The sequence below is a fragment of the Pantherophis guttatus genome, chromosome 9 (genome assembly GCF_059756535.1).
Source record: "Pantherophis guttatus breed Tessera chromosome 9, ASM5975653v1, whole genome shotgun sequence".
Lineage (NCBI taxonomy): Eukaryota > Metazoa > Chordata > Lepidosauria > Squamata > Colubridae > Pantherophis > Pantherophis guttatus.
In genome coordinates, this window is record NC_142071.1 from 342581 (window position 1) to 359321 (window position 16741).

The 16741-nt window shown below is 47.9% G+C and overlaps 2 protein-coding genes across 3 annotated transcripts in view; both read left to right on the forward strand.

Moving 5' to 3' along the window:
- Positions 1 to 2183: 2183 nt before the first annotated feature.
- Positions 2184 to 8632, forward strand: FIGLA (folliculogenesis specific bHLH transcription factor). 2 transcript variants are annotated; one of them, XM_034430648.2, is made up of 4 exons: positions 2184 to 2530; positions 4348 to 4500; positions 5880 to 6102; positions 8501 to 8632. In XM_034430648.2, the coding sequence occupies exons 1-4, from the start codon at positions 2270 to 2272 to the stop codon at positions 8512 to 8514; spliced, it is 651 nt and encodes a 216-aa protein (XP_034286539.2). In that variant the 5' UTR covers positions 2184 to 2269; the 3' UTR covers positions 8515 to 8632. The 2 variants fall into 2 exon arrangements, with proteins under 2 accessions (XP_034286539.2, XP_087731841.1); XM_087875715.1 differs by lacking the exon at positions 8501 to 8632 and having other exon boundaries at positions 5880 to 6110.
- Positions 8633 to 13613: 4981 nt separating this feature from the next.
- Positions 13614 to 16741, forward strand: part of ADD2 (adducin 2) — a 35123-nt gene continuing 31995 nt past the window's right edge. Inside the window, exon 1 of the mRNA XM_034430649.3 lies at positions 13614 to 13878. The gene's annotated coding sequence lies outside the window, so the exon portion shown is untranslated. The remainder of the gene's footprint in view (positions 13879 to 16741) is intronic.

The following is a 16741-nucleotide window of genomic DNA, read 5'->3' on the forward strand; positions in this document are numbered from 1 at the left end:
AGCTTTCCTTTTCTATTATTTGCAAAGGAAATTACAGATAAGATACAACATTATGGCAAGAATTGTTCAGTGTATAATCCTTTTAATCAACTACACAATCATCCAATTTAGAACTCCATAAATGCTGCAATTTTTGAAGAAGTTCCATGCCTGTAGTTATATTAAACTCCTGAATCAGAGATCTTGGTTCAGATTCACCTGTGAAAACTCCCTGGTGACTCAGTCCAACCTGCCCCGCAGGATTGCTGATGGTCTTTTCGCTTTCTTGAAAAGTCAAGGGAGTCATTACAGAACAGAATAAGCAGGGAAAGCGAACGTTTACCGTGAAAGATGCTACTTTTTAACAGATATAAAATATTTGCCCTCCAGGAATTACGCTGGCATCTGGTTCGCATACATTAAATTATGCTTTGCTAAACATGGTTTATTGAACGTACCATATTGCATTCAGCCCATCAAGTTCCCTGTGGATCCTTCTGGCACAGCTGGGTTCACACCTGCTTGATTTCCTTCTCTTCCAGGCCTGATGACTTGCTAGGCTCATACAACACGCTAAACCACTTTTACTACCTGGTTAGCAGACTCTATTTTCCCCACCCCTGGAACAGCACAAGTTGGGCTTTTTCAGAGGAAATGATTCTCAGGCTTCGTTCACAAAATACATAGAACCACAAATCAGCTCCAACCATATTTAGCCTCCTGTGTGGAGTTGGTCACTTCTTTTGAAAAGTAGTTTAGGATAATTCCCCGTTTTCAGGGTTGAGAAAAATCCCAAATCTGGTTCAGCAAGAAAGGCTGGGGAAGGGGCAGGGGGGGGGGAAGAGCAGGCAAAACCTCCGGTGAAAGCCCTGCCCCATGGAAAGGTGGACTGCACAGCAGCTGGCCAGAGAGAGATGGCCACTATTGGGCAAGGCTACCTTCTGTGCTCTTGAGTGCAACAGGTAATAAGGGAGGGGGGGCTGCACCTAAAACTTGGCTGGCTTTGTGTGAAAGTGGCCTGCAGCCATATGTGACACACACACACACCAGTTTAGTCTTGCCACCACATTGGGTGACTCCCCTGTGTCCCGGGGTGGGGGGCATCCATGTTTGCACAACCTGGCAAATCACGGGATTAACTTTGGGTGGCAGGTCAGGGCAAAGGGTGAAAGCAGCCTCCTTGCTGACACAAGCTGTGGGTTGGCTGGTTGCCAGAGAAGCCTGGAGAGGGGGGGCTTTGCGAGCCTTCCTGGACACCCCACCATGGCACCCGCAGGCCAATCCAGCTGCAGCTGGGCCTTGGGAGCTCAAGAGCCTCTTTCTCACCATGGGGAGAATCTCCCCACCCCCACCCCCACTCCCTCTCTGTCTCCCCAGCTTCATCCTTCTCCATCCTGCCTTCTCCCAAGGGGAGAAGAATCTGCTCCCCACAGCAGCCACCCTGGCAAGAGGGAAGGGCCGGTCCCAGGGCTGCAGTGGGGCAGTCCCAGTGCCCCTTGCCAACCAGGGCCATGAGCCCTCCAAGCCAGTGGGGCCGACGCCACTGACGACCCAGCCTCTGTCCCCCCACCCCTTGAAGCCTCTGCCCTCCTGCTGGCTTCAAGGGAAATTTTCCACCTCCCTTAGTTTAGGAGGGATAAATAAAAGCACCTCCGCGAGGTCTTCCAAAGGGAGAAAACTCACTTGTGGGGGAAGAGCTCCCTGGAAAAGAGCAGCATAAAGACCAGCAATCAGCAGCTTTGATGGGACAAAATGGCCCCGGGGCCAGATGTGTCTCACTGAGAAATCCAGCTGGCCAGACAGGCTGTGGCTTATGGTCCAAACAGTGTCAGTTGATCCATTGTGGTCCCCATCTTGACTTTTCTGACTGTGCTGGCTTTATACTTACCACACTTACTTTGCTCCTCTAATTGGCTGGAGGCTGAACACCTGGTGAGCCATTAGCCAAGCTGCTGACCTCCAGCAAGGGGGCCTGTGGGGGGGGGGGGAGCAGCTTCAGTTCAGCCAAGCTAATTGTGATTAACACAGGGAGGGCTGCAGCCTCCCATTTCCCATCGCTCAGCTCCCAGCATTCAAGCGAGGGCTCCAAGGTGAAACTAAGCACCAGAGAGGCCTTAACGCCCAGACTCTCTGGAAGGGCAGTGCTGCCGGAGGGGAATGGCCTCTGCTGGGGAGGTTGCAGGCCACCTGGGTCCCTCCCTTCCTCTTGGATCCCTGTCCCCTTAAGAAGCTGCAAGGCAGAAGCTGCCACAGCTGGGAGCCCTTTCCCCACCTGTGCCTTGTTCCCGTGATGAATGGCTCTGCTTTGCAATATAGGGCAAGCATGGCTGAGGAAGCCTCCGGCAGGGATTCTCAGCAGCTGCCTCACCTCTTTCTGGCCCCTCCAGCTGAAGTCCTGGGCGAGATCCTAAGCAAGCAGTTTGGCCCCCTGCCTTTCATGGCTCCCATTACACGGATGAAGAGGAAGCCATCGGGCTACTATTACTCCACTGAGAACCGAGAGCAAGTCCTGGGTCGGAGAAGGGCAGCTAATGCCAAAGAGCGGGAGAGGGTAAGCAGGCAGGGGGCCCTTCCCCACCGGCCCATCTTCCTCCCAGAAAGAGGCTTTGGGTCGGCCTCAGGACGTTTCTGGTCTCTGCTTGCAACTGGTGGATGGGGCTGAGGGTTTGTCTAGGCAGGCAGAAAGCAGATGCAAACTTGCCATGTGTCCCAGTGCTCCTCTCTTCCAGAGGTGTTGGGATGGCAAGCTGGCTGGCTGAGAAACGCTGGGAATTGCAATCCCTACCCATCTGGGGTCTCCAAGGAGAGAGAAGACCAAGTTTGAAATCCCTGCTCCCATCCCATGGGAAGAAAAAATCCCCACCCCACCCCAGAGTTCAAGGCCAGCTGCACAGCTAGGAGGAGCCATGTCTGTAATCTCTCTCTCTGTTGTGTTCAAGAGAAGAATCCACATTTAGAGGTTAATGCTGTGCTCTTCCACGCTTTCCCCCATGGGTTAGGATTGCCTTCTTCAAACTCTGGTGCCCCTCTGGGAACTGTGGCCCTAAGTGAGGTAGAAGCTGCATGGTGGGAGAGGGCCACGTGTGTAACTGCATGGAGGGGGGGGCGTCTTCAAAAAGCACTATAAATGCCCAGATTGCCCTTCTGAAAGTTCCTCAGTAAATGATTTTTTTCATTACGCCTCCAAAAACCAGCATTGAATTTGAATAATTTCCCCCCAAGTTCTTAATTCCCAAGGCCTGAGAGGAGACTGTCCTTCTGGAGGCTTGGAGCAGTCTTTCCTAAAGTTGGTCCTGGAGTCTCTGGACACCTCAATGACCCTCTCAGGGCCCCTCCAAATCAAAATTATTTGCCAAATAATGAAAATATTTCCAAAAAATACAACTTTTCTCATTTTTATTTGTTAAAGTTTTTTTTCACGGGGAATTTAATGCATAATGGGTTTAATGTTATTTTTGCATGATTCAAATATTTTAAGAATGAATCATTATAATTAAAGGCTGCAACAGTCATAAGGATGGGCTTTTTGTCATGGTGGAGATGATAAGACGCTGGGAGGTAGTGGGGAAATGGACTCGGACCCCTTGGGGAGCTTGTGGGTCAACCCAGACTTTTCTGGAACAGTTGGATTCATCAGTTTTCCTGAGAAAGGGGCAATAAACAGTTCTTGGCACTTTTGGAGCGAGTTCTTATCAATAGCTTCAAAAGTTGACTCTAAAATAAAATTCCATAAATATGCAATGGAAATGCATCAATGGTTATTCACACAAGTTGTATCAGGTTTGAATTAAGAGGCTGGCAGTCATACCTTGCTAGAGACAAAAGGCATGAAAGACTGCCAGGGTTTCATGCCCTCCTCTGGTAGCTCTTTCAGTCCTAGTCTGGATCATGGTTTGTTTGTGGTTTATCTAATAAGATGTAATTGGATAGATTCACACCACCAATTTTTTACTATCATGGTGAAGATCATGAAACACCAAGCCAACTGCATATTTGGCTTAGCATGATATGTGAACCAACTCATCTCCAAAACCTGTTCAGCTGAAAACTCTAACCAAAGCAATAGTTGTGGAGGAGACAACGTAAAAAAGACACTCCTGTCTTTAGCCTGATCTGACGCTTCGTTACAAAAGCATTGAGAGAGACAGCCAACATTACATATCCTGAAGAATCTTGTAAAACTATGTTTGGCATGTTTTTAAAACTTGGCTGCCTTTTAAACCACAGCTCATGATTTTATTTGTTTCTCCTAATGAAATTGCCACCTGCAACTTTTCTCTCTCTCCTCACACAGACAAGTATCAACAAGACCTGCAGCTGTCTCTGATCACCTCACCTCACCTCACCTCACCTTTTTTGTCTAAACAGATCAAGAATCTGAACAGTGGCTTTTCCAAGCTGAAATCAATTGTCCCGTTGATTCCAAAAGACCGGAAGCCAAGTAAGGTGGACATGCTTAAAGCCACAGCTGAATATATTCGCCTGTTGCGCTTGATTCTGAAAGACACCGGAGGGATTCAGGTAGGCATGAAACTGCTGTCTTGCTAAGACAACACCATTCGGTGAACTGAATGTCTGACTCTGATCCTCCCCTGGGTAATATGCAAGGACTCTCTTTTGCCAAATTCCAAGCAACAGAGTCTCTTTTTCATATACGCACTTTTAATCTTTAAAAATGTAGCTGAAAGGACACTTTATTATTTTTTTTATTATTTTATCATATTTGTATAATATATTTGTATGCTAATTAAAAGCTTGAAATAAGCATGATGACACAACGGTATCAAGCAGCAAACTCAGAGTGAAAGTCTGCACAGCCAGCCTCCTGCCCTCCAACAGCCACACCCCCAAAGGTTAATATACATACACATGAGACAAAACACATAGTAGTTGCTGTATTTTTACTGTGTTTAAGGGCCCTGGTGGCGCAGTAGTTAGAATGCAGTACTGCAGGCTAACTCCCTGCTCACTCCAGGAGTTCAATTCTGACCAGCTCAGCCTTCCATCCTTCCGAGGTGGGTAAAATGAGGACCCAGATTGTTGGAGGGAAAAGCACTATGAAGCGGTATATAAGTCTAAGTGCTATTGTTATTGTTGTTTTGTCAGCTGTGAGAATTCAGTGTTCGGCAGAGGGATGGCACGAGAGAAGAAACTGTCCCTTTAGTCTCATTGTCCTGGCATGCAATGCCCCATCGCACTGTCCCATCTCAGATTCCTGGGCTGCACCTGGAATTCTCTTTTCTCCCTCCACCATGCTTGGGCTGATCAGCAACCGCCCACCCAAGATGAGGACGTGGCATTTGGAGCTGCAGAGCTTTAGATATTGGGAGGGACTGTCTCATTTCCCAAAGTAAATGGCGCCCCTATGTTAAATGTTCAAATGGCGTTTCCACACCAAGCCTGAAATGGCACAATCAGTTTTGTACTTTTGGAATTTGTCTGGACTAAGGAACCCCAATGCCTTGCAGGACATTATGACTTTTATTCCAAAGCTGCGGTCACAGAATCTTGCAAGTCTGAATGTGCTTCCCCCTCCTTCCTTCGCTTCATGAGAACATCTTTCTGTGATATTGACTCACACTCTGTTCTCGGCTCAAGCCCCTCTTCTCTGCCCATTGCCTTGGCGGCTGCTCTTCCTCCTGGCCCTCAAAGCCATGTGCTCTTCCTTCTTGCAATGGTATGCAGGAATGACCTGGGGAGCCAGGAGAAAGAGCTGCTGGCTGGACAACCAGCATGTAAATCTGAGCTCCCCTCGCCTCCGCCACAGCAATCCTGAACTGCTGCGAAAGGAACTGGTCCAAAGGCACCCCAGAGCTTCCCAGGGGGCATCTGCTGGCCTCTTCCCTCTTGAGCCAGGTGTGGCCCTTCCAGCCAAGTGATCTCCTTTCTGCTTTTCTTAGGGGGAAGCAGTTACCAAGGGTCCACCTCCTGGGCCCGTGGCGGTGGCGGAGCCGTCAGAGAAGTGCTTACCAGGACCCATCCCATCCCAGGGGCCCAGCTGTTGCATCAAGACTGAGAATGGCCTGGAGCTGGTGTGGACCAATCAGAGGATGCAAACCCCCGTAGGCACCTGGGGGGAGACCATTCTGCCTGCTTACATGGGGATTGTAGAACTTCACAAGAGTGAGTAACTGATAAGGCTTCACCAGTGTTTTATCTCTAGATGGGTATGCAAAGATTAACAGATTAACAGAGTTGGAAGGGACCTTGTAGGTCATCTAGTCCAACCCCCCACCCAAGCAGGAGAGGAAAAAGTGCTTCCTGTTAATTGATTAGGGCCTGTTAACTAGGTGAGCACGAGGACTACCAACTTAGTTTTGCTCCATTAATTTTAATGGTGCATTTTTATCTCTGCTCTTAGAGATGGCTTGGCACACCTTGTAAACTGACAATAGTATCCTGGACTTGACATAAGTGGTTCTCCTGAAACATAAAGGCCCCTCCCCCCCAGTCTTACAGATGATGGTTAGTTCCCTGACCCCAACTAGGGCAGCAAGAAAGCCCCACCATTTTTCATGACTGTAGCAGAGGAGGCGTGACCTTCAGAGAACCTCAAGTCTCCGATAACTAAAAGGAGCAGCTCTTTTCAGGCTGACATTCCCCTTAGGCTTATTTCAGATATTCAGCCCAGCAGTCAATGAACATTTCGATTACGCAAATGGTACAACGGTCAGCATTCCTTTTAATGCTAGAGAAGGCATGCCAGCCCAGGCAATGAAGCCCAAACCTAGTCCAGGACTGGACACAGGATGTGGCGAGACCAAGGGCAGCCGGATGGCATTCCTGGCCTCTCTTTGAGACCCTTCGCTGCTGCTGTGGCAGGGAAGCATCTAAGTCAGACTTTGCCCAATGGGCACAGGTGGCAGGGGAGAGAGGGCAGTGATGGTACACTGCTTTTCCTGTCCCCAATACGTTTATTTTCATTTATGTCTCTTAGGAGTGTGCATGAATGTATCGAACGGGTGGGGGGAGGTCAGCAAATCAGAAACTTAAAAATACGAAAACAGAAAAATAAAAAAAGCAAAACCAGAGCCATTAAGAGATGAACTTGCGACCCAGCAGGAGATTCCCTGCCAGCGGCCCTAGGCCCAGCCTCGCCAGGCTCAGCCTTCTGAGCAGCCGAGGGCCAACAGGGTGTTTGGGAAAGGTGCCAAGCCTGGACTGGAAGGCTGGAGCCCTTCTGCCCCTTCCCAGCAATCAGCTGCCTGGGATCAGAGGGGACTCAAATCGGTCTTTATTACCATCATTGCCATTGCCAGCACAAAGGAATGACCCATGGAACGCCAGGGCTGGGAGGCACCTTGCAGGCCTTCAAAATCAAGACCAAGACCAACCCTCTGGCCAGGGGACGAACCTTCAGCCCATCCCAGACGAAAGGACGAGGGAGTAATATCCCCCCCACCCCCGTGGCCTGGAAATCTCTCCTTCCTTCGAGTAGGGAGATGTCCCTGTAACTTGTCCCACCGTCTGGCACCACAGAGAACCAACCCACATCCTTTGAGGGCCTCCCTGCCTACAGTCCTCCCTGGGCCCGCCATTCCCACAACTCCTGGGAACAGATTTCATGGTTTCACTACACACTCTGTGAATCTGAATCCCCCTGCACTTAGTTTTAGGGTGACCCCGAGATCTCAGATTGTGAGAAAGGGAGGAGAGCTGCTTTCAGCCCTTACGGTCTCTTGACGGGCACGATTGTGAATGCCTGTCTTATGTCTGCCATCTGAACACCAGCCCCAGTGCTGGTGGGCTTCTTTAAGGCCAGCTGTTCACACACACACACACACACACACGTGATTTGGTTGTTCCTTTTTGCACCGTCATTCTGAGCCCTTTCCTATCCTCCTTAGGATGACCACGTGTGGTCCCAGGAGATTAGAATAAGGGCATTGTTACTCAGCTGTGCTATTTGCCTTCCTTCCTAATGATGCCAAGAATGGCTGTAGAGAAAATTCCTCTTTGCTTTGTAGATTCTTTTGGCAATTTTTAATCTATTCAAGGCTTTTAAAAAACAAATTTAAACAAATAGCTTTGGCAACATTGTGATTTTTTAAAAATCTGTGCTGCTACCATGTTTTCCCGAAAATAAGACCCTATCTTATATTTTTTGAACCCCAAAATAAGCGCTTGGCCTTATTTTCAAGGTGGTCTTATTATTTTGGGGCACGTGGAGGAAACCAGAGGAAATGGCAGGGACTGGCGCTGCATGCATTTAAATATTTTCAAGGAGGGCTTATTTTCAAGGGGGGGGCTTATTTTAGTGCATGCACTCAAAAGCCCGATTGGGCTTATCATCAGGGGATGTCTTATTTTAAGGGAAAGAGGGTACTTATATGGTCCCACCTTTATAGATAGAATAAAACAATTTACTTTATTCCATATTTTTTCTGTTTATACCTATTGTATATTTTTTATTTTATTTTATTTTATAATTTTTTATTTTACTCTGTAGAACGGCCAGAATTTTTTTGTGATAGCTAGCCCTATGCAAAAGATTAACCCACATGTGTAAATTGTCTTTCAGGCATCCATTTATGAATGAACAGACGATCTTTTCATCACACTGAGCACTTTTGAGTACCCTCTTCTATCTCTCTTATGTTCCTTCATCAGCACTTCTTGGGTGTAAGAGTTAATTAAAGAGCCACACTAAGTATTCTTGTTTTGTATGTGTAGAATCCCTGGAAAAAATTCACAGAGGCTGGAAAAGCCTTCAATTTACCAAAATCTCTACGAGTTCCTTCCCTCATATCAAGAGTCTTTTAAAAGTCCCTACATCTGCTGCTCTCTTCTGTTTACTGGCTGGTTAAATTTTTGGGAGACCACAAAGTTTACCCAAACCTCTAGCTTCACTTAATTAGGACCCCACGGTTGGCAGCAGTGATCAGGGCAGCAAAGTTTAACCCAGTAATCCATTTTCTGCCAGAGGTGGGGCCGGGGGAATCTATCATGAGCAATGGGGAAAAATGACCCCTAATACTCCTTCCTCCCCCTATTTCTCTCAACACAACCCCGTGAGGTGGGTTAGCCAGGATAAAGAGCTGCTGGCTCTTAGACTGAGAAAGTGTGACCAATAAAATTGGAAAAAAAGTTTTTTGAAACATTAATTAAAAGAATTACCAAAATTGCATGGCAGGGAAAGTGACCAAGAATTAAACTTAAATTTCTACAGGATACAAAAGACAGAGGGGGAATAGCACTCCCAGAATGGGAATTATATTATCAAGCTGCTGGAATAACATGGTTAAAGGAATGGATAGAACTAAGGAATGAGAGAATATGAGTGATAGAAGGCCATGATCTACAAGTAGGATGGCACGCTTGTCTCTGGGATGGAAAATATAAAACACATAGTTACTTTAAGAGACATATAATAAGAAATGCATTATTACAAATTTGGTTGAAAATTAAAAAATACCACTATACAAAAATACCAATTTGGCTTTCACCGACAGAAATATTAAAACACCCACACAATTAAATAAAATAATAAGATACAAAGACCTAATAGATCAACAAGGAAAACTGAAATCAAAACAAGAACTGGAATCGGATTTGAACAGAAATATAGATTGGTGGATATATATACAAATCCAATCCAAACATAAAGAAGACACAAAAACATATGAAATACAAAGAGAACATCACTAATTAGATAAAATTATATTAGGGACAGATGAAAAACTAATTAGCAAGTTATATAAATTTTTACTAAATTATAAAATGGAAGAGAAGATAGTGAAAGATTCAGTGATTAAATGGGCATAGAACTTTAATTATACAGTAGATTTGGATAAGTCGGAAACATGGCAAGTAAATTCAAAATTAACATCAGCGGCATACAAGGAAAACTAGTTGAAGATGTTTTATAGATGGCATTTACCACTGACAAGAATCGCAAAGATGTTCCCAAATAATGACCCAATGTGTTGGAAGTGTAAGAAAACCCACAGAATCTATTACCATCTATAGTGGACATGCCCGGCAGCAAAAAAATTCTGGACAAATATAAAATGGTTAAAAAAAAAATAACAGATCAACCAATAGAAAAAAAACTGGAAACATTTCTACTAGGAATATTTACAAGAACATATACCAAAGAAATAAAATATCTGATCTTACACATAACGGCCCGAATAACATACGCACAAAAATGGAAACAGGAAGAAACACCAACAGATGAAGTGATAAAAAAAGTTGAGATGGACAAGTTTAACAAAAGAAATTAAAGAAAAAGAAGAGACAGATTATTATACAATTTGGAACAAATGGTATGAATGGCTTGAGAGCAGAAATAAAGAACAACACAAAAATAGGGGAGAATATAAAATGTAAAATATGTAACATATATATATATTTATATATATATATATATATAAAATATATATATTTTAGCTAATTGTTCTAAGGGGAAAAAAAGTTAAGCATTAATGGGTTTTGAGAGACATGGGGGGGCAGAAGTCACAGTAGAAAGCAGACCACGAAGAAACACTTGTTAAAAAGAGGATATATTTATATTTATTTTATTAATTTTATTTCTATACCGCCCTTCTCCCGAAAGACTCAGGGCGATATACAGCCTGATTAAAAGCACAAAGACAGACAAAATTTCAAAATAATTAAAATTATTAAATAATTGGCTCAATTATAAAATCCCCCAAATTTAAAATCCCACATTTAAAACCAATTAAAATCTTTACATTGATAGCCCGGCCTGGCAGAACAACAAGGTTGTTGTATATTATGTGTTTGTCATAATGTGTAGTAATAAAACAAAACTTTTTTTTAAAAAAGAGAAAGTGTGACTGGCTCAAAGTCATCCAGTTGGCTTTCGTGCTTAAGGCAATAGCACTTAAGACTTCACAGTGTTTTACAGCACTCTCCGAGCATTTACTGAGTCAGCATATTGCCTCCAACAATCTGGATCCTCATTTTACTGACCTTGGAAAGATGGAATGCTGAGTCAACAAGGCAGGACTAAGGCAGGTCTAGAACTCACAATTCCTAGGTTTCTAGCCTGGTTCCTTAACCACTAAAGCTAACATGATGAGATTGAAGAATGCAATGCCCTTACTCTTGCTTCAAAAGCTACTTCTAATTATTTTATTGCCCTCCAAATAATAAAATTGTAGCATTGGGAAGGGGGCATTTAATGCAAGAATCCCAAATAGATGGCCATCCATCCTCCACCTGAATGTTGGAGAGCCTAAAAATGCCTGGTCCTTCTGAGCTGGGGGAATGGATCCAGGAAACTGCAGACTAACTCCAGAAGTTGTGGATGCTCCATGAACTGGGTTTCCAAGAAGAGATTAGACAGCCAGAATGTCTAGGTCCGGAATGGCATTAGGTCTCCTGCTCGAGCAGGAGGTTGGACTAGAAGATCTCCAAGGTCCCTTCCAATTCTGTGATTCTAAGCCCTGCAGACCAGAAGGAAAATGTTAAATGCAAATGCCGCTACTGCCAGCTACTGGCCATCTAAGGGAAAATAAAAAAGACCATGAAGCTGATTCACATTAAAGCAGTATTTCAAAATGATTATTTAAACTAATGTGAAGCTTTAAATTGAATGAATATTTCCTGATGTTACTGATATTTTCAAAAGATGTTTTATCACCAAAATTAAAAGGAACTAAACACTCAAAACCATAGAAATGGTAGTAGACTTTAGGAGAAACCCTTCCATACTTCCACCTCTCACAATACAGTATCAACAGTAGAGACCTTCAAATTTCTAGATTCTACCATATTGCAAGATCTAAAATGGACAGCTAACATCAAAAACATCATCAAAAAAGCACAACAAAGAACGTTCTTTCTGCACCAACTCAGAAAGCTCAAACTGCCCAAGGAGCTGCTGATACAGCTCTACAGAGGAATTATTGAGTCTGTCATCTGCACCTCCATAACCAGAGTCTGGTTTGGCTCTGCAACCCAACAAGACAGACACAGACTTCAGAGGATCATTAGAACTGCAGAAAAAACAATGGCTACCAACCTGCCTTCCATGGAGGACCTGTATACTGCACAAGTCAAAAAAAGGGCTGGGAAAATATTTACAGACCCCTCGCATTCTGGACATAAACTATTTCAACTTCTACCCTCAAAACGACGCTATAGAGCACTGCACACCAGAACAACTAGACACAAAGACAGTTTTTTCCCGAATGCCATCACTCTGCTAAACAAATAATTCCCTCAACACTGTCAAACTATTCACTAAGTCTGCACTATTAATCTTCTCATCGTTCCTATCACCCATCTCCTTCCACTTATAACTGTATGACTGTAACTTTGTTGCTTGTATCCTTAAGATTTATATTGACTGTTTCTCTATGACTATGTTGTACCTTGATTCTTGACGAATGTATCTTTTCTTTTTATGTACACTGAGAGCGTATGCACCAAAGACAAATTCCTTGTGTGTCCAATCACACTTGGCCAATAAAGAATTCAATTCTATTCTGTTCTGTTCTGTTCTGTTCTGTTCTGTTCTGTTCTATTCTAAACATTAGGAAAAGCTAAAAGAATATTGAAAGGGGAGCAATATACAATATTTAGAAGGAAGCCTAAAACTTTGCTCATTCATAATAGGAGTGAATGAATATTCAGGAAACAAAACTGATCAGTTTCTGAAGTATTACTCTAAAATGTGGGCAAACAATTCCATCTTCCCCAAAACAAAATGGGGAGGTTGAAAAGAAAAATACTTTTATTGCAAATATGTGTCTTTATGCGTGTATTTTTTTTACACTAAGAAGCTGACATTTTTTTAAAACTCTTGGCTGAGATACTATTTTTTTCCTTTTAAACTGAGTTTGTTTCACTTTGGAAATTCTATTCATCTGTCATTTTCAATACACATGTGCATTACAACCTATATCAAGAGAGCAACATCCAGATGAGCTACAGGAGGAATAAAAAAGAGAACTTGAATCCCTTGAACAAAGAGCCGGAGAGGCACCCAGAGACCCAGCCCGACACCTGAGCGGAGCCCGGTGCAAGCGAAGGCCCCTGAGCAACAGGGAAAGGGCGCCAGGCGGCCACAGACCAGCGGGCTCTCCGTCTGACGGCCCCGGCCGAATCTCTGCCTCCCAGCCCGGCTTGGCGACTCCCCCTGCCACTTGCCAGCCGGGCCTTCTGCGGGCCACAGCCGGGCAAGGCCCGCGGCTGCTTTCCCCACGCGCGGCGGGTCGGGGCACTTGAGCACCCGAATGCCTCGTGGCGAGAACCGCATCGCCCCGCCGGGCCGGAGGGCGACCAGGTATCGGGCCGTTCCCTGGCGAGACAAAGCAGCGGCTGCTCCCCGGCCGGCGGCGGCACCAAGCGAGACGCCTCGGGCCGCCGCTGCCGCTGCCCTGCCGGGGCTCCTCCCCGCCGGGAGCCGCAGGCCGAGCAGGTGCGGCTGGCGGGGCTTTGGCGCACCAGCAGGCGGGGAGGGGGGCTGGGCTGCCTGCGCAGGTGACCTCGGGGCCGCGCGGGTCCCTTGGGCTGTGGGCGTCGCCGCCTCCCCCTGCGGCGGCCAGAGAGCCCGGCTCGGCTCGGCTCGGCTCGGGCGGCGGCGCAGCGGCGGGCGTGGCGGGGGTCGGGCGGGGGCGCCGCGCCGCCTGCGGTTGGGCCCGTCTGCCGCCGGGGGGCGCTCGGGGAGGAGCCCTTTTGTCGTCGCCGGCCTCGCGGCCCCGAGCCGGGTGCAGGTGGCGGCGGCGGCGGCTGCTTTCTGCGGCGCGGGAGAGGAGCGCCGGGCGAGGCGAGGCGGAGCCGGGCGCGGGATGCTGTGAGGCGCACCTCGGCCGCTCGCCGCCTGGGACGGGCTTGGCCTCAGCCGCGGCTGGCACCTGCGAGGGCGGCCCACGCGCGCCCGCCGCTCCCTCGCCCGTTTCGCAGCGGCATCTCGGCAAATGTGCGGTAGGTTTTCTGGGGGGGGGGGAGGGCTGAATCCCCGGCCGCTTCCCTTCCGCTGCCCGGCACAAGCGGGTCGGAGGCGCCTCTCCCCAAACGGGGCTCCAGGGGCTGGGAAGCGGCCCCCCCCCGAGACAAAGCCTTCCGGCCGCTGCCCACCCGCGCCCGCCCCAGGCTGGCCGGAGCAAGAGGCGCCGGGGGGGGGCTTCGGAAATCTCGGGGCTCCCTGGGAAGCGGCTCCGCCCGATCCGGTGCTCGGCAGCCGAGCGGGGTCTTTCCTGGGCAAAAGGTGCTGAAGACCCCTCAGTGCCATCCCAAGCTTTGCCCCCCCCGGCAGCCCCAGGAGAGAGGAGGGAGGGAGGGAGGGAGGGCGGAATGGCCCCTTTCTCCTTTTGTCTTTGAACTGCGGGGGGGGGGGCGCCGCCTTCTCCTTGCAGGCCTGGTGAGTCAGCCTCCCCGGGGTGGGGGTCCCACCTGCCCCCTCGGGCTCTTTTCTCATTCGGCAGCTTCTCTTCCAGGCCAGCGGGGGGGGGAGGGGGGGCTCAGGGGAGATGCGCATCCCGAGCGCTTGTCTTCCAAGCCGCTCAGGATGGGCGAGTGGCAGGTGGGCCGGCGGCTGTGATCCTGGCTCCGGCGGGGGCTGCTGGTTTCCAGGACGGCATTGTCATTCTGCAGGGGGGGGAGCAGAAGGGGGCTTCTCCGGAGGAGGCTGCTGCTTCCGGGGCTGTGGCAGAGGAGTCGGTGGAAGGAAGAAGGAAACCAAATATAATATGCCCCTGAGGGGGACGGTATTTCTCAGAATCTTATACACTCACCTTCTCCCTCAAAAATGGTAACCTTTTTCCCAGCTGGAAGTGGCTAGAGTTACAGAATAACAGGGTTAGAAGGGACCTTGGAGATCTTCTAGTCCAGCCCTCTGCTCAAGCAAATCCAATCAATGGCTGCTACACTTTGCTAGCACTTTTTACATCACTCGGGCATCTCTCTTCAGAGCGGGGACCCCTTTCTCCCTTGCAGCTGGCAGGGACGGGGCCTTGACTTGATAGTCCAGGTTTCTCAAAGCTTTTCGATCGCTTGGCCATGATGCTTAAGAGAGAGGACTGCTGCAGGCATCGTGCTGAACAGTTGAGCAATTATAATTCCATGAGAAGAACTACAGAGCCGTGCCACAAAGATAGGTAGGGATCTGCAGCAGATCTCTTAACGTGAGATCCAGGTGATCTGTGTCTCATATTTCTGCCACTGGCAGTAGAGCTTGACCATTGGAGTGTAAAACTCCTCTGGGGCTAATTTTGCCACCTCCTTGCTATCCGGGCCACCTCCCTGTTCCCCAGTCCCTGCCTTCGAGGGCCACGGCTGTCTTGTCAGCCTTCCTCTTTGGCCTCCATAGCTTCATTTCAGGTCTCGCCTGCAGAAATGACTGCTTAGCTTTTCCCTTGTCGTTCCTTGGACGAAGGGCTGGTATTGCGCAATATGTCCTTGCCATGATAGGTGCCAGCTGCCAGTGCTCCTTGTGCCTTAGAAAAAGCCACCTCTGTTTCCATGGTTATGTTCAGCTTTAGATATTAGTTGATGCCAAAATGCAACAAACACACATGCCGAACGATGGAGAGTCTCTGCTTGCAGCTGCTTTTGCCCTCATTCCGTTGAGTCATAATTATGGCCGTTCCATTGGAGGAGCAGGGGAGCCTGCAGGGTCCCCTTGGAGTGGGGCTTTTCCAAAAGGAAATCAGATTGCTATCTCCATGAATATTAGAAGGGAGTCATTCGGAGAACCTGAACAGTTGGCAGGGCAGGAGCAACAGCAGCAGCAGCAGCAGCAGCCAATGTGCCTGTAGATGTGGAAAAGGGGCCTTCCACACACCCACACCCCCCTCGCAGGTTTCAGCTTTGGCAGCTTCCCGGGGAGGGGAGAGAATAGCTCTAGAAGATGGGGGCAAGAGCCGGGGGGGGGTGTTTCTCACTTTGATTTTTCTTGTCACAGGAGAGGAAGCTCAGCTGGGAGGTGGGTTCTCTGCAGCCCCACGGTTCCCTTCTGAGCTTGGCCAAGGGGCAGGGGCTCAGCGGTTGAGATCCAGGCTACTACTTAGGTGCCTGGAATCACGTTGTGCAAAGTGGAAATACTAGTCGGGGGAGGCAGGGTTTGCTTGCTGGTTGCAGGACTGAGCCCATGCCCAAGGCTGCATGGCCCTTTGTCCTATTGGTGGGAATTACATGATTTATAGCATTTATAGAATGTTATCTCTCGGGGCAATAGAAGAGCTAATTTTCCCCACAGAACCAACCCAAACTCTCCCAGGAAGCCAGGAGTGGAGACCTAGCCTGGGGGTTCCCACCTAAAACCGGCACTTTCACAATTGGGCCAGACTCTCCTAGGAAACCCCAGTCAGCTTTGTTTTATTTGTTTTGGTAAATTGACATGTTTTGTTCTCAGAAACTCAAGGTGATTTGACCAGCACTCCTCACTTAGCACCATCCTTGTGGGGTGAGTTGGGCTGAGTGAGTCCAGCCTCTTCGCAATGGCTGCTCCATCTCCTTCCACTTGTGCCAGTTTCTCCCCTGAAGCTGTCCCAGTGCGATTGGCCTTTCCTGGGCAGCTGCTTCATGGTGCTTGCCCATTGCTGTCAGAGGAGACCTGGTTCGCTCTCTTGCAACGATGAAGTCAGGAAAGCTAAGGCTCAGAATGAACTAAGTCTTGCAACAAATGTCAAAAATAATAATTAAAAAAAGTTTCTTTCAACATGTAAAAAAAAAAGTCAAGAAAACAATGGGTCCACTAATGGGAGACGATGGCAAGGAAGTAATAGGCAGTAGAGAGAAAGCAGAGCTGTTTAACCCATTCTTTGCATCTGTCTTCATGCAAAAAGAA